The sequence below is a fragment of the Oenanthe melanoleuca genome, chromosome 25 (genome assembly GCF_029582105.1).
Source record: "Oenanthe melanoleuca isolate GR-GAL-2019-014 chromosome 25, OMel1.0, whole genome shotgun sequence".
NCBI classification, from domain to species: domain Eukaryota; kingdom Metazoa; phylum Chordata; class Aves; order Passeriformes; family Muscicapidae; genus Oenanthe; species Oenanthe melanoleuca.
Genome location: NC_079358.1, coordinates 6,987,120 through 7,003,902, shown reverse-complemented (window position 1 = coordinate 7,003,902; position 16,783 = coordinate 6,987,120). Strand labels below are relative to the sequence as shown.

At 56.0% G+C, this 16,783-nt stretch overlaps 1 protein-coding gene across 1 annotated transcript in view; it reads left to right on the top strand.

Annotated features, from left to right (window-relative positions):
* The first annotated feature begins 2,544 nt into the window (after window positions 1–2,544).
* The window catches only part of HUWE1 (HECT, UBA and WWE domain containing E3 ubiquitin protein ligase 1), a 157,587-nt gene continuing 143,348 nt past the window's right edge, over window positions 2,545–16,783 (top strand). The window contains exons 1-11 of the mRNA XM_056510874.1: window positions 2,545–2,565; window positions 3,076–3,282; window positions 7,388–7,540; window positions 7,633–7,695; window positions 9,385–9,462; window positions 9,549–9,596; window positions 10,501–10,569; window positions 12,043–12,142; window positions 12,228–12,328; window positions 15,000–15,150; window positions 16,020–16,147. Coding sequence (XP_056366849.1) covers window positions 2,545–2,565; window positions 3,076–3,282; window positions 7,388–7,540; window positions 7,633–7,695; window positions 9,385–9,462; window positions 9,549–9,596; window positions 10,501–10,569; window positions 12,043–12,142; window positions 12,228–12,328; window positions 15,000–15,150; window positions 16,020–16,147 — 1,119 coding nt within the window. The remainder of the gene's footprint in view (window positions 2,566–3,075; window positions 3,283–7,387; window positions 7,541–7,632; window positions 7,696–9,384; window positions 9,463–9,548; window positions 9,597–10,500; window positions 10,570–12,042; window positions 12,143–12,227; window positions 12,329–14,999; window positions 15,151–16,019; window positions 16,148–16,783) is intronic.

Here is a 16,783-nt window from a genome sequence, read left to right as displayed (position 1 = left end):
CCTGGGGGGGGGCAAAAACCTGGAGGAGTCCCAAAAACCTGAGGGAGGGACCCAAAAACCTGAGGGGGGGACCCAAAAACCTGGAGGAGTCCCAAAAACCTGGGGGGCCTCAAAACCTGGGGGGGGACCCAAAAACCTGGGGGAAGGCCAAAAACCTGGAGGAGCCCCAAAAACCTGGGGGTGGGGACCCAAAAACCTGGGGGGAGCCCTAAAAACCTGGGGGAGCCCCAAAAACCTGGGGGGGGGGACCCAAAAACCTGGGGGGACCCAAAAATCTGGGGGGGTCCAAAAAACCTGGGGAGGGGCCAAAAACGTGAGGGAGTCCCAAAAACTTGGGGGTGGGGACCCAAAAATTTGGGGGAGCCCCAAAAACCTGGGGGGGAGCCCCAAAGACCTGGAGGAGTCCCAAAAATCTGGGGGGGGCGCAAAAAACCTGGGGGAGCCCCAAAAATCTAGGGGAGCCCCAAAAACCTGAGGGAGTCCCAAAAACCTGGGGGAGAGTCCAAAAAACTTGGGGGAGAGTCCCAAAAACCTGGGGGGGACCCAAAAACCTGGAGAAGCCCCAAAAACCTGGGTGACCAAAAAACCTGGAGGAGTCCCAAAAACCTGGTGGAGTCCTAAAAACCTGAGGGGGTCCAAAAAACCTGGGGGGGGGGGGGGCAAAAACCTGGAGGAGCCCCAAAAACCTGGAGGAGTCCCAAAAATCTGGGGGGGGTGCCAAAAACCTGGGGGGGAGCCCCAAAAACCTGGAGGAGTCCCAAAAATCTGGGGGAGGCCCCAAAAACCTGGGGGGGACCCCAAAAACCTGGGGGAGCCCCAAAAACCTGAGGGGGGGGACCCAAAAATCTGAGGGAGTCCCAAAAACCTGGTGGAGTCCTAAAAACCTGGAGGAGCCCCAAAAATCTGGGGGGGGGGGCGCCAAAAACCTGGGGGGGGGACCCAAAAACCTGAGGGGGAGCCCCAAAAACCTGAGGGGGGGGACCCAAAAATCTGAGGGAGTCCCAAAAACCTGGGGGGGAATCCCAAAAACCTGGGGGAGCCCCAAAACACGTGAGGTTTTCCCAGGGGGGTGTCCATAGTTTGTCCCCAAATTTGTCACTGCCACACCCTGGAGCACCCCCAGAGTGTCCCCAAAATGAGGGGGGGTCCCCAATTTTGGCTGAGTTCCCTCAGGTGGAGCCATTCTGGAGTTTCCTGATTTAGGAATTGAGGGGTCTCTACATTTCCTACAGCTCACTCGAATATTAGAGGAGCCCCCCCACTTTTTATTGACCCCCAAATTTTGGGGGGGGCTCCCCAGTTTCTCCCTGTCTTCCCCATTTTCCCCCCCACCCTGGAGCTGTTTTGGTGCAGATTTTTTGTCACAGAACCCAAAAATTCCAAGGAGAAACCCAAATATTCCTAAAATCAGTGAGGGGAACATCTCATAGACCCCAAAATATATTGGGGGGTTCTTCAGTTTCCCTCCAAATACCCATGGAAAATCCAAATTCTCCCCAAAATTATTGGGGAAGGGGGGGCAAAATTCCATTTTCTTGCCCTGTATTGGGGAGGGGGCTCAGCTGCTGCCTGGGGTGTTGAGGTTCCTCATTGGAATTCTGGGGGGGCCCTCAGGGGATGTGGGGGTTCATGGGGGGCTGGGCTGTACCTGGGGGGCTCAGGGGGCCTGGGTTGGGGTTCAGGCTGTGCCCCCAACCCCAAATCTCACCCCCCAACCCCCCCAGTGTGAGCTGTACCACTGGGTCGATAGGGGGGGGTTCAGGGGGTCCAGGCTGTGCCCCCAACCCCAAATCTCCTTCCCAGTGTGAGCTGTACCACTACGTGGACGTGGGGGGGTTCAGAGGGTCCAGGTGTGCCCCCAACCCCAAATCTCACCCCCCAACCCCCCCTAGTGCGAGCTGTACCATTGGGTGGATGTGGGCGCTTATAGGGAGTTGAGGACAGGCTCAGGGGGTTCCAGGAGGGTCCAGGCTGTGCCCCCAACCCCAAATCTCCTTCCCAGTGTGAGCTGTACCACTGGGTGGATGTGGGGGGGTTCAGAGGGTCCAGGTGTGCCCCCAATCCCAAATCTCCACCCTGAATCCCCCCCCAGTGTGAGCTGTACCACTGGGTGGATGTGGGGGGGTTCAGAGGGTTCAGGTGTGCCCCCAACCCCAAATCTCACCCCCCAACCCCCCCTAGTGTGAGCTGTACCACTGAGTGGACGTGGGGGCTCATAGGGAATTGAGGACAGGCTCAGGGGGTTCCAGGAGGGTCCAGGCTGTGCCCCCAACCCCAAATCTCACCTCCTAATCCCCCCCAGTGCGAGCTGTACCACTGGGGAGGTGTGGGAGATTCAGGAGGGGCTCAGGAGGGTCCAGGCTGTGCCCCCAACCCCAAATCTCCACCCTGAATCCCCCCCAGTGCGAGCTGTACCACTGGGTGGATTTGGGGGGTTCAAGGAGGGTTAGGTTGGGGTCCAAGCTGTGCCCCCCCAGTACAAGCTGTGGATGTGGGGGGTTCAGGAGGGGCTCAGGAGGGTCCAGGCTGTGCCCCCAACCCCAAATGTCCTTCCCAGTGCGAGCTGTACCACTGGGTGGATGTGGGGGGGTTCAGAGGGTCCAGGTGTGCCCCCAATCCCAAATCTCTACCCTGAATTCCCCCCCAGTGCGAGCTGTACCACTGGGGTGGTGTGGGAGATTCAGGAGGGGCTCAGGAGGGTCCAGGCTGTGCCCCCAACCCCAAATCTCACCCCCAGTGTGAGCTGTACCACTGGGTGGATATGGGGGGGTCCAGGAGGGTCCAGGCTGTGCCCCCAACCCCAAATCTCACCCCCAGTGCGAGCTGTACCACTGGGTGGATATGTGGGGGGTTCAGGGGGGTCCAGGCTGTGCCCCCAACCCCAAATCTCACCCCCTAATCCCCCCCAGTGCGAGCTGTACCACTGGGTGGATATGGGGGGGTTCAAGGAGGGTTAGGTTGGGGTCCAAGCTGTGCCCCCCCAGTACAAGCTGTGGATATGGGGGGTTCAGGGGGGTTGGACTGGGGTCCAGGCTGTGCCCCCAACCCCAAATCTCACCCCCTCATCCCCCCCAGTGCGAGCTGTACCACTGGGTGGACCTGCTGGACCGCTTCGACGCGCTGCTGGCCGAGGCGGGCCGGCCGGTGGAGGCCATGAGCTGGATGCTGGCCTGCGACCGGCCCGAGCGGCACGCGCTGAAATCCCTGCTGCTGGCCCTGCTCAACTTCACCGCCCTGCTCATCGAGTACAGCTTCTCCCGCCACCTCTACAGCTCCATCGAGGTGGGGACAGCCAGTCCTGCCCTGCGTGTGTCACAGCTGTGGTGGGGGGGGGACAGATGACAGCTCCAAACCTGCCCTGTGTGTGTGTCACAGCCCTGGGGTGACATGACACAGCTGACACCCCCAAACCCACCCTGTGTGTGTGTCAGAGCACCAGGGGTGACATGACACAGCTGACACCCCCAAACCTGCCATGTGTGTGTGTCACAGCACCAGGGGTGACATGACACAGCTGACACCCCCAAACCTGCCATGTGTGTGTGTCACAGCACCAGGGGTGACATGACACAGCTGACTGACCCCAAACCTGCCCTGTGTGTGTGTCACAGCACCAGGGGGTGACATGACACAGCTGACACCCCCAAACCTGCCCTGTGTGTGTGTCACAGCCCTGGGGGGTGACACAGCTGACACCCCCAAACCTGCCATGTGTGTGTGTCACAGCACCAGGGGTGACATGACACAGCTGACTGACCCCAAACCCACCCTGTGTGTGTGTCACAGCCCCAGGGGGTGACATGACACAGCTGACACCCCCAAACCTGCCCTGTGTGTGTGTCACAGCCTCAGAGGTGACACAGCTGACACCCCCCTAAACCCACCCTGTGTGTGTGTCACAGCCCCAGGGGGTAACACAGCTGACTCACCCCAACCTGCCCTGTGTGTGTGTGTGTGTCACAGCCCAGGGGGGGTGACACAGCTGACACCCACCAAAACCCACCCTGTGTGTGTGTCACAGCCCTGGGGGGTGACATGACACAGCTGACACCCCCAAACCTGCCCTGTGTGTGTGTCACAGCCCTGGGGGTGACATGACACAGCTGACACCCCCAAACCTGCCCTGTGTGTGTGTGTCAGAGCCCCAGGGGTGACACAGATGACACCTCCCAAACCTGCCCTCTGTGTGTGTGTGTGTGTGTGTCACAGCCCTGGGGGGTGACACAGCTGACACCCACCAAAACCCACCCTGTGTGTGTGTCACAGCACCAGGGGTGACATGACACAACTGACTGACCCCAAACCTGCCCTGTGTGTGTGTCACAGCCTCAGAGGTGACACAGCTGATACCCCCAAACGTGCCATGTGTGTGTGTCACAGCCCTGGGGGGTGACACAGCTGACACCCACCAAAACCCACCCTGTGTGTGTGTCACAGCACCAGGGGTGACACAGCTGACACCCCCAAACCTGCCCTGTGTGTGTGTCACAGCCCTGGGGGTGACACAGCTGACACCCCCAAACCTGCCCTGTGTGTGTGTCACAGCACCAGGGGTGACATGACACAGCTGACTGACCCCAAACCTGCCCTGTGTGTGTGTCACAGCCTCAGAGGTGACACAGCTGACACCCCCCAAACCCACCCTGTGTGTGTGTTGTCTGTCACAACCCCAGGGGGTAACACAGCTGACTCACCCCAACCTTCCCTGTGTATGTGTCACAGCCCTGGGGTGACACAGCTGACACCCCCCAAACCCGCCCTGTGTGTGTGTCACAGCACCAGGGGTGACATGACACAGCTGACACCCCCAAACCTGCCCTGTGTGTGTGTCACAGCCCTGGGGGTGACATGACACAGCTGACACCCCCAAACCCACCCTGTGTGTGTGTGTCAGAGCCCCAGGGGTGACACAGATGACACCCCCCAAACCTGCCCTGTGTGTGTGTGTGTGTGTGTATGTGTCACAGCCCTGGGGGGTGACACAGCTGACACCCACCAAAACCCACCCTGTGTGTGTGTCACAGCCCCAGGGGGTGACATGACACAGCTGACACCCCCAAACCTGCCCTGTGTGTGTGTCACAGCCTCAGAGGTGACACAGCTGACACCCCCAAACCTGCCCTGTGTGTGTGTGTGTGTCACAGCCCCAGGGGTCACACAGCTCACTCACCTGTGGAGGTTCTTCACACCTCCAGAGCTCTTAGGCTCCTGCTCTGAGCTCTTGGCTCTTAATTTGTGAGGTTATCTTAAATAAGCAAAGCAGTTAATAGTAAAAAAAATTATTTATTATAAAGCACATTTTATTACAAACACATCAGTCTCAAAAATCAATACAAAAAGCAAAGGCACAGCAGCAGCAATGAGCAATGGCTGGAGCCCTGGCAAAAGCCAATTCTAGAAGCCACAATGGCTGGAAAGCACCAACTCTCCCAGACAAACTCTGATATGGGATTTTCCAACAAGCTGAGATGGAAACTCAGAGCAGCACTCCTTCACCTGTTAGAATTGTAGTTTCTGCACTCCTTAACCTGTTAGAATTTAGTTTCTCCACCACTCCTTAACCTGTTAGAATTGTAGTTTTTCTACTACTTAACCTGTTAGAATTGTAATTTCTCCACCATTCCATAACCTGCTAGAATTTTAGTTTCTCCACTCCTCCTTAACCTGTTAGAATTCCAGTTTCTCCATCACTCCTTAACCTGTTAGAATTGTAGTTTCTCCATTCCTTAACATGTTAGAATTGTAGTTTTTCTACTTCTTAACCTGTTAGAACTGTAGTTTCTCCAGTCCTTAACCTATTAAAATTTTAGTTTCTCTAGCACTCCTTAACCTGTTAGAATTTAGTTTCTCCACCACTCCTTAACCTGTTAGGATTGTAGTTTTTCCACCACTCCTTAACCTGTTAGAATTGTAGTTTTTCTACTACTTAACCTGTTAGAATTTCAGTTTCTCCACCACTCCTTAACATGTTAGAATTGTAGCTTCTTTACCACTCCTTAATCTATTAGAATTGTAGTTTTTCTATTACTTAACCTGTTAGAATTGTAGTTTCTCCACCACTCCTTAACATGTTAGAATTGTAGTTTCTCCACCACTCCTTAACCTGTTAGAATTGTAGTTTTCCTACTACTTAACCTATTAGAATTTTAGTTTCTTCATCACTCTTTAGCCTGTTAGAATTGTAGTTTTTCCAGTCATTAACCTGTTAGAATTGTAGTTTCTCCACCTGTCCTTAACTTGTTAGAATTGTAATTTCTCCACCACTACTTAACCTGTTAGAATTGTAGTTTTTCTACTACTTAACCTATTAGAATTGTAGCTTTTCCACCATTCCATAACCTGTTAGAATTGTAGTTTCTCCACTTCTTAACCTGTTAGAATTCCAGTTTCTTCAGCACTCCTTAACCTGTTAGAATTGTAGTTTCTCCATTCCTTAACCTGTTTGAATTGTAGTTTTTCTACTTCTTAACCTGTTAGAACTGTAGTTTCTCCAGTCCTTAACCTATTAAAATTTTAGTTTCTCTAGCACTCCTTAACCTGTTAGAATTTAGTTTCTCCACCACTCCTTAATCTATTAGAATTGTAGTTTTTCTACTACTTAACCTGTTAGAATTTCAGTTTCTCCACCACTCCTTAACATGTTAGAATTGTAGTTTCTTTACCACTCCTTAACCTGTTAGAATTGTAGTTTTTCTACTACTTAACCTATTAGAATTGTAGCTTTTCCACCATTCCATAACCTGTTGGAATTGTAGTTTCTCCACTTCTTAACCTGTTAGAATTCCAGTTTCTCCAGCACTCCTTAACCTGTTAGAATTGTAGTTTTCCTACTACTTAACCTATTAGAATTTTAGTTTCTCTATCACTCTTTAGCCTGTTAGAATTGTAGTTTTTCCAGTCCTTAACCTGTTAGAATTGTAATTTCTCCACCACTACTTAACCTGTTAGAATTGTAGTTTTTCTACTACTTAACCTATTAGAATTGTAGCTTTTCCACCATTCCATAACCTGTTGGAATTCAGTTTCTCCACCACTCCTTAACCTGTTAGAATTTTAGTTTTTCCACTCCTTAACCTGTTAAAATTCCAGTTTCTTAGCACCCCAGGTTACATAGAGCTGCACATACAATGTGTCTTGTTCTATCTAAGAAATGTCAGCCATATTTTTACTGTAACTATTTTACATGTAAGTTTTGTCTACTACTGTGGGTCTGGAGCCTCTGAAATTATCAGTGTGTTTCAGCGTTCACTAGAACACTCACTGCTAGTCTGGCTTATTTACTAAAACCATTAAACTCACCCTAGAGCTCAATCCCTGCACTCTGATTTCTCTCTGAAGAGCTCAGAACCCCCCTGACTGTGCTGTCCACCCCTCCCTGTCCCCCCAGCACCTGACCACGCTGCTGGCCTCCTCGGACATGCACGTGGTGCTGGCCGTGCTCAACCTGCTCTACGTGTTCAGCAAACGCTCCAACTACATCACGCGCCTGGGCTCGGAGCGCCGCGGGCCCCTGCTGGCCCGCCTGCAGCACCTGGCTGAGGTTGGTGGGGGTTTTTGGGGGGTTTTTGGGGGTTTTTGGGGGTTTTGGGGGGTTCAGGGGTGAGGCTGAGCTGGGTTGGTGTCTCCCCGCAGAGCTGGGGTGGGAAGGAGAATGGATTCGGGTTGGCGGAGTGCTGCAGGGACCTGCACATGATGGTGAGTGGGGCTGGGGGTGTGCTGAGAGCCTGGGGGGTGAGAGGGGTCACCTGTGTCACCTTGGTGTGTCCTGAGGGGTCCCCAGGGCTCTCCTGTGTCACCTTGGTGTGTCCTGGGGTGTGCCAGAACTCACCTGTGTCCTCGTGGGGGTCCCCAGGGCTCTCCTGTGTCACCTTGGTGTGTCCTGGGGGGTGACAGGGGTCACCTGTGTCACCTTGTCCTGTCCTGAGGGGTGACAGGGGTCACCTGTGTCACCTTGGTGTGTCCTGGGCGGTGAGAGGAGTCACCTGTGTCACCTTGGTGTGTCCTGGGGGGTGAGAGGGGTCACCTGTGTCACCTTGTCCTGTCCTGAGGGGTGACAGGGGTCACCTGTGTCACCTTGGTGTGTCCTGAGGGGTCCCCAGGGCTCTCCTGTGTCACCTTGGTGTGTCCTGGGGGGTGAGAGGGGTCACCTGTGTCACCTTGTCCTGTCCTGGGGGGTGAGAGGGGTCACCTGTGTCACCTTGGTGTGTCCTGGGGTGTGCCAGAGCTCACCTGTGTCCTCGTGGGGGTCCCCAGGGCTCTCCTGTGTCACCTTGGTGTGTCCTGGGGGGTGACAGGGCTCTCCTGTGTCACCTTGTCCTGTCCTGGGGGGTGACAGAGCTCACCTGTGTCCTCGTGGGGATCCCTAGAGCTCATCTCTGTCACCTTGTCTTGTCCTGGGGTGTGACAGGGCTCATCTCTGTCACCTTGTCCTGTTCTGGAGGTCCCCAGGACTCACCTGTGTCCCTTTGTCCTGTCCTGGGGGTCCCCTGAGCTCACCTGTGTCCTCTTGGGGGTTCCCAGAGCTCACCTGTGCCTCAGTGATCCCTTTGCCACATTTCTTGTTGTCACACCTTGGTGTGTTCCCAACGTCACCTTGGCACATCCTGAGGCCCCTTGATGCCATCCTGGTGTCCCCAGCACTGTCCTGCTGTCCCCTCAGGTGTCCCCAGCTCTTTCAGGTGTCCCCAGCACTGTCCTGCTGTCCCCTCAGGTGTCCCCAGCTCTGTCCAGCTGTCCCCAGCACTGTCCTGCTGTCCCCTCAGGGTGTCCCCAGCTCTGTCCTGTCCCCTCAGGTGTCCCCAGCTCTTTCAGGTGTCCCCAGCATTGTCTTGCTGTCCCCTCAGGTGTCCCCAGCACTGTCCTGCTGTCCCCTCAGGGTGTCCCCAGCATTGTCCTGCTGTCCCCTCAGGTGTCCCCAGCTCTTTCAGGTGTCCCCAGCACTGTCCTGCTGTCCCCTCAGGGTGTCCCCAGCATTGTCCTGCTGTCCCCTCAGGTGTCCCCAGCTCTCTCTGGTGTCCCCAGCACTGTCCTGCTGTCCCCTCAGGTGTCCCCAGCTCTGTCCAGCTGTCCCCAGCACTGTCCTGCTGTCCCCTCAGGGTGTCCCCAGCATTGTCCTGCTGTCCCCTCAGGTGTCCCCAGCTCTCTCTGGTGTCCCCAGCACTGTCCTGCTGTCCCCTCAGGGTGTCCCCAGCATTGTCCTGCTGTCCCCTCAGGGTGTCCCCAGCTCTGTCCTGTCCCACCCCACAGTCCCCAGCACCCCTTTGTCACCCCTCTCCTGTGCTGGGGTCCCCCCATCCTCTCTCTCACTGTGTCCCCAGCCTGTCCCTGTCCCCCTGCCAGGGGAGGGGACCCTGCTGTCCCCCCTCACCCCATGTCCCCCCCCAGAAATACCCCCCCAGTGCCACCACCCTGCACTTCGAGTTCTACGCCGAGCCGGGCGTCGAGGTCAAGGTGGACAAGAGGGTGAGTGACATTTTGGGGGGAGGGGACACCAGGGGGGGTCCCCAAAACACTTGGGGCACCCCTTGACCTCCTGTGACCCCCCCCAGGCCACCAGCACCACCCTGCACTACATCCACATCGAGCAGCTGGACAAGGTAAGGGGGGGCTCCTTCATTTTGGGGGGGTCTGGGCTTGGATCAGGGCCCCCCACACCCTGCACCCCCAGTTTGTTCCCTGCACCCCAATTTTGTCCCTCCACATCCCAGTTTTGTCCCTCCACACCCCAATTTTGTCCCTTCACATCCCAATTCTGTCCCTCCATACCCCAATCTTTTTCTTTTTTATCCCCATTTTGTTTTCTCCCTCCCAATTTTGTTCCCTGCCTCCATTTTTTCCCTGCCCCCCCAATTCTGTTCTCTGCCCCCCAGTTTTGTTCCTCCACAGCTGAGGTTTGTCTCCTGCACCCAAGTTTTTTTCTCTGTCCCCAGTTTTGTCACCTGCCCCCCAAATTTTGTCACCTGTACCCCAATTCTGTCACCTGCACCCCAATTCTGTCCCTCCACATCCCAATTTTGTCCCTCCATACCCCAGTCTTTTTCCTCTTTATCCCCATTTTGTTTTCTGCCCCCCAATTTTATTTCCTGCCTCCATTTTTTTCCCTGCCCTCCAATTTTGTTCTCTGCCCCCCAGTTTTGTTCCTCTACACCCAAATTTTGTCACCTGCCCCCAGTTTTGTCCCTCCACACCCCAATTTTGTCCCATGCCCCTAAATTTTTCCTCTGTCCCCAGTTTGGTCCCCTGCACCCCAAGCTTGTCCTTCCCCACCTCAATTTTCTCCTCTGCCCCTCAATTTTCTCCCCTGCACCCCCATTTTGTCTTGTCCCCCAATTTTGTCCCTTCCACTCCCCAATTTTGTCCTCTGCCCTCCCAGGTTTGTCCCCTGCACCCCCATTTTGTCCTATTCCCCAATTTTGTCCCTCCCCACCCCAATTTTGTCTTCCTGCCCCCCAGTCTTCTCCTCCAACCCCCCAAAATTTCTCTCCCCTTTTCCTCCCCCAGATTTCTGAGAGCCCCTCAGAGATCATGGAGTCCCTCACCAAGATGTACAGCATCCCCAAGGACAAGCAGGTGTGTGGGGTGACATCAGGGGCACCCACAGGGATTTGGGGGTGACCCCCCAAATTGGGGGGTTTGGGGGTGGGATTTTGGGGTGGGTTTGGGTGGTTTGGGGTGGGTTTGGGGGGTTTTGGGGTCCTGAGTAGGGGGATTTGGGGAGAGATTTTGGAATTTTTGGAGGTTTTGGGGTAGGATTTTGGATTTTTTGGGGTTTTGGGGCAGGATTTTGGGGTTTGGGGGTGGATTTGGGTGGTTTAGGGTGGGTTTGGGGGGTTTTAGGTCCTGAGTAGGGGGATTTGGGGAGGGATTTTGGGGGTTTTGGGGCAGGATTTTGGGGTTTGGGGGTGGATTTGGGGGGTTTTGAAATCCTGAGTGGGGGAATTTGGGGGTGGTTTTGGGGTCCTGGGTGGGGGGTTTTGGGGAGGAATTTTGGGGGTTTTGGGGCAGGATTTTGGGATTTGGGGGTTTTGGGGTCCTGAGTGGGGGAATTTGGGGGCGATTTGGGCATTTTTAGGGAGGGAGTTGGGGTTTGGGGGGGGATTTGATGATTCTGGGGGTGCTGAGGATGATTTTGGGTTGGGATCAGGATGATTCTGGGGGTGCTGAGGATGATTCTGGGGGTGCTGAGGATGATTCTGGGGTGGGGCCAGGATGATTTTGGTGGGCTCAGGCTGATTTTTGGGGGTGCTCAGGATGATTTTGGGGGTGCTCAGGATGACAACCCCCCCACATTCTCTGTGCCCCTCCCCAGATGCTCAGGATAATTCTGGGGGTGCTGAAGATGATTTTAGGGTGGGGTCAGGATGATTCTGGGGGTGCTCAGGATGATTTTGGGGTGGGATCAGGCTGATTCTGGGGGTGCTCAGGATGATTCTGGGCGTGCTCAGGATGATTTTGGGGGGTGCTCAGGATGATTTTGGGGGTGCTGAGGATGATTTTGGGGGTTCTGAGGGTGACAGCCCCCCCATTCTCTGTGCCCCTCCCCAGATGCTCAGGATGATTTTGGGGGTGCTCAGGATGATTCTGGGGGTGCTCAGGCTGATTTTTGGGGGTGCTCAGGATGACAACCCCCCACATTCTCTGTCCCCTCCCCAGATGCTCAGGATGATTTTTGGGGGTGCTGAGGATGATTTTGGGGGTGCTCAGGCTGATTCTGGGGGTTCTGAGGATGATTCTGGGCGTGCTCAGGATGATTTTGGGGGTGCTCAGGATGATGATGATTTTGGGGGTGCTGAGGATGATTTTGGGGGTTCTGAGGGTGACAGCCCCCCCATTCTCTGTGCCCCTCCCCAGATGCTCAGGATGATTTTGGGGGTGCTCAGGATGATTCTGGGGGTGCTCAGGATGATTTTGGATGTGCTGAGGATGATTCTGGGGGTGCTCAGGCTGATTCTTGGGGGTGCTCAGGCTGATTTTTGGGGGTGCTCAGGATGATTTTGGGGGTTCTGAGGGTGACAACCCCCCCATTCCCTGTCCCCTCCCCAGATGCTGCTGTTCACCCACATCCGCCTGGCCCACGGCTTCTCCAACCACAAGAAGCGGCTGCAGGCGGTGCAGGCTCGGCTCCACGCCATCTCCATCCTGGGTGGGCTGTCCTGGGGGGCTCTGGGGGTGGGGGGGGGGCTCTGGGGGTGCATTTTGGGGTGACCCCCCCCGGTTTTTGTGGGCAGTGTACTCCAACGCGCTGCAGGAGTCGGCCAACAGCATCCTGTACAACGGGCTGATCGAGGAGCTGGTGGACGTGCTGCAGATCACCGACAAGCAGCTCATGGTGAGAGCCTGGCCAGCCCCCCGTGCCCCTTGGTGGCACCTCAGTGTCCCTTGGTGTCCCCTCAGTGTCACCTCAGGTGTCCCCTCAGTGTCCCCTCAGTGTCCCTTCAGGTGTCCCTTCAGTGTCCCTTCAGGTGTGCACCCTCAGGTTCCCTTGGTGTCCCTTCAGTGTCCCCTCAGTGTCTCTCCGTGTCCCTCAGTGTCCCTCAGGTGTCCCTTCAGTGTCCTCTCAGTGTCCCTCAGTGTCCCTTGGTGTCTCTTCAGTGTCCCCTCAGTGTCCCTTCAGGTGTCACCCTCAGTGTCCCTTCAGGTGTTCCTCAGTGTCACCTCAGTGTCCCTTGGTGTCACCTTGGTGTCCCTCAGTGTCACCTCAGTGTCCCTCAATGTCTCCTCAGTGTCCCTTGGTGTCACTTTGGTGTCACCTCAGTGTCCCTCAGTGTCTCCTCAGTGTCTCCTCCGTGTCCCTTGGTGTCCCCTCAGTGTCCCTCGGTGTCACCTCAATGTCCCTCAGTGTTTCCTTGGTGTCCCCTCAGTGTCTCCTCCGTGTCCCTCGGTGTCCCTCAGTGTCCCTCAGTGTCCCTTCAGTTTCCCCTCAGTGTCCCTTGGTGTTCCCTCAGTGTCCTTCAGGTGTCCCTCAGTGTCCCTCAATATCCTCTTAGTGTCCCCTCATCTGTCCCCTCAGCTGTTCCTCCATCTGTTCCCTCACCTGTCCTTTCACCTGTCCCCTCAGCTGTCACTTTACCTGTCCCTCTACCTGTCCCGTCAGCTGTTCCTTCACCTGTACTCTCAGCTGTTCCCTTATGTGTTCTCTTAGTTGTGTCTTTTCCTGTCCCCTCTGCTGTCCCTTTACCTGTTCCTTTACCTATTCCTTCAGCTGTCCCCTCAACTGTCCCTTCAGATCTCCCCATATGTGTCCCCTCAGTTGTTCCCTTTACCTGTCCCCCCGGTTGTTCTCTCACCTGTTCCCCCAGCTGTCCCTTTACCTGTCCCCTCAGCTGTTCCCTTCATCTGTTCTCTCAGCTGTCCCTTCTCGTGTCCCTTCTGTCACTTCTGTCCCTTCACCTGTTCCTCAGGCTGTCCCCTCATCTGTTCTCTCACCTGTGCCCTCAGCTGTCCCTTCACCTGTTCCTCAGGCTGTCCCTCATCTGTTCTCTCACCTGTGCCCTCAGCTGTCCCTTCACCTGTTCCTCAGGCTGTCCCCTCATCTGTTCTCTCACCTGTCCCTTTCCCTGTCCCCTGGTGTGTCCCCTCACTGACACCGAGCTGCACACGCTGCACATCAGGAATGTCTGAGGCTCACCTGTCCTGTACTGTCACCTCACCTGTCCTGTACCTGTCACCTCACCTGTCCTGTACTGTCACCTCACCTGTCCTGTATCTGTCACCTCACCTGTGCTGCTGCTGTCACCTCACTTGTCCTGTACCTGTCACCTCACCTGTGCTGTACCTGTCACCTCACCTGTGCTGTACCTGTCACCTCACCTGTGCTGCTCCTGTCACCTCACTTGTCCTGTTCCTGTCACCTCACTTGTCCTGCTCCTGTCACCTCACCTGTCCTGTACCTGTCACCTCACTTGTCCTGTACCTGGTGTTCACTTGTCCTGTTCCTGTCACCTCACTTGTCCTGTACCTGGCGTTCACTTGTCCTGCTCCTGTCACCTCACTTGTCCTGCTCCTGTCACCTCACTTGTCCTGCTCCTGTCACCTCACCTGTCCTGTTCCTGTCACCTCACTTGTCCTGTACCTGGCGTTCACTTGTCCTGCTCCTGTCACCTCACTTGTCCTGCTCCTGTCACCTCACCTGTCCTGTACCTGTCACCTCACCTGTCCTGTACCTGTCACCTCACCTGTGCTGTACCTGTCACCTCACCTGTGCTGCTCCTGTCACCTCACTTGTCCTGTTCCTGTCACCTCACTTGTCCTGCTCCTGTCACCTCACCTGTCCTGTACCTGTCACCTCACTTGTCCTGTACCTGGCGTTCACTTGTCCTGCTCCTGTCACTTCACTTGTCCTGTTCCTGTTACCTGATCTGTTTTGTAGCTGTTCTACACCTGTCCTGTTCCTGTCACCTCACTTGTTCTGTACCTGTCACCTCACTTGTTCTGTACCTGGCGTTCACCTGTCCTGTTCCTGTCACCTCACCTGTCCTGCTCCTGTTCTACACCAGTCCTGTTCCTGTTACCTGATCTGTTTTGTAGCTGTTCTATACCTGTCCTGTTTCTGTCACCTCACCTGTCCTGTATCTGTCCTACACCTATCTTGCTCCTGTCTTTTCATGTCTTGTGTCTGTCCCTTCACCTGTTCCCTCTTGTGTTCCTTCACCTGTTCCCTCGTGTGTCCCTTCACCTGTTCCCTTGTGTGTCCCTTCACCTGTCCCTTGTGTGTCCCTTCACGTGTTCCCTCGTGTGTCCCTTCACCTGTTCCCTCGTGTGTCCCTTCACCTGTTCCCTCGTGTGTCCCTTCACCTGTTCCCTTGTGTGTCCCTTCACCTGTTCCCTCGTGTGTCCCTTCACCTGTTCCCTCTGCATCCCCTCACTGAGCTCACACTGCGCGTGCTGCTCACTAAGGACGTGAGTGTCCCTCACCTGTCCCTCACCTGTCCCATTGTCCCTCACCTGCCCCATTGTCCCTCACCTGTCCCCCTGTGGCTCACCTGTGCCCTGTCCCTCAGGACATCAAGGCCGCCTCCCTGCGGACGCTGACGTCCATCGTGCACCTGGAGCGGACGCCGAAGCTCAGCAGCATCATCGACTGCACGGGCACGGCCTCGTACCACGGCTTCCTGCCCGTGCTGGTGCGCAACTGCATCCAGGCCATGATCGGTGCGTCACCTGGGGGGACTCACCTGCGGGGGCTCACCTGGGGGGACTCACCTGGGGGGTCACCTGGGGGGAGTCACCTGTGGGACTTCCTGCCTGTGCGCAACTGCATCCAGGCCATGATCGGTGCGTCACCTGCTCACCTGGGGGGGTCACCTGGGGGGTCACCTGGGGGGAGTCACCTGGGGGGGACTCACCTGGGGGGGCTCACCTGGGGGGCTTCCTGCCCGTGCTGGTGTGCAACTGCATCCAGGCCATGATCGGTGCGTCACCTGCTCACCTGGGGGGACTCACCTGGGGGGGCTCACCTGGGGGGAGTCACCTGTGGGACTTCCTGCCTGTGCGCAACTGCATCCAGGCCATGATCGGTGTGTCACCTGCTCACCTGGGGGGGTCACCTGGGGGTGTGATCCTCCTCACCTGGGGGTGTGACCCTGCTTACCTGGGGGGGCTCACCTGGGGGGGCTTCCTGCCCGTGCTGGTGCGCAACTGCATCCAGGCCATGATCGGTGCGTCACCTGGGGGGACTCACCTGGGGGGTCACCTGGGGGGAGTCACCTGTGGGACTTCCTGCCTGTGCGCAACTGCATCCAGGCCATGATCGGTGTGTCACCTGCTCACCTGGGGGTGTGACCCTCACCTGGGGGTGTGACCCCCTCCTGGGGGTGTGACCCTCACCTGGGAGGGCTCACCTGGCGGGTATGACCCCGCTCACTTGGAGGCCATGGCCCTCGCTCACCTCGGGGGTGTGACCCTTACCTGGGGAGGCGTGCCACTCTTTCACCTGGGGGTGTGACCCTCACCTGGGGGGGGGGTTGTGACCCTCACCTGTGGGGGTGTGACCCTCGCTGACCTCACCTGTGCCCCCCCAGACCCCTCCATGGAGCCCTACCCCCACCAGTTCGCCACGGCGCTCTTCTCCTTCCTCTACCACCTGGCCAGCTACGACGCGGGCGGCGAGGCGCTGGTGTCCTGCGGCATGATGGAGGCGCTGCTCAAGGTGAGCCCTGCTGGAATTTTGGGGTGATTGACCAAAATAAATAACTGAAACTGAACTGTGAGTGCTCAGGGTGAGCCCTGCTGGAGTCTGGGGGGGTTTACCAAAATAAATAACTGATGCTCAGCTGTGAGTGCTCAGGGTGAGCCCTGCTGGAATTTTGGGGTGATTGACCAAATTAAATACTGGTACTCAGCTGTGGCTGTTCAAGGTGAGCCCTGCTGGAGTCTGGGGAGGTTTACCAAAATAAATAACTGAAACTGAACTGTGAGTGCTCAGGGTGAGCCCTGCTGGAGTCTGGGGGGGTTTACCAAAATAAATAACTGAAACTGAACTGTGAGTGCTCAGGGTGAGCCCTGCTGGAGTCTGGGGTGGTTTACCAAAATAAATAACTGAAACTGAACTGTGAGTGCTCAGGGTGAGCTGGAGTCTGGGGGGGATGTTACCAAAATAAATAACTGAAACTGAACTGTGAGTGCTCAAGGTGAGCCCTGCTGGAGTCTGGGGTGGTTTACCAAAATAAATAACTGAAACTGAACTGTGAGTGCTCAGGGTGAGCCCTGCTGGAATCTGGGGAGGTTTACCAGAATAAATACTGAAAGTGAACTGTGAGTGCTCAGGGTGAGCCCTGCTGGAGTC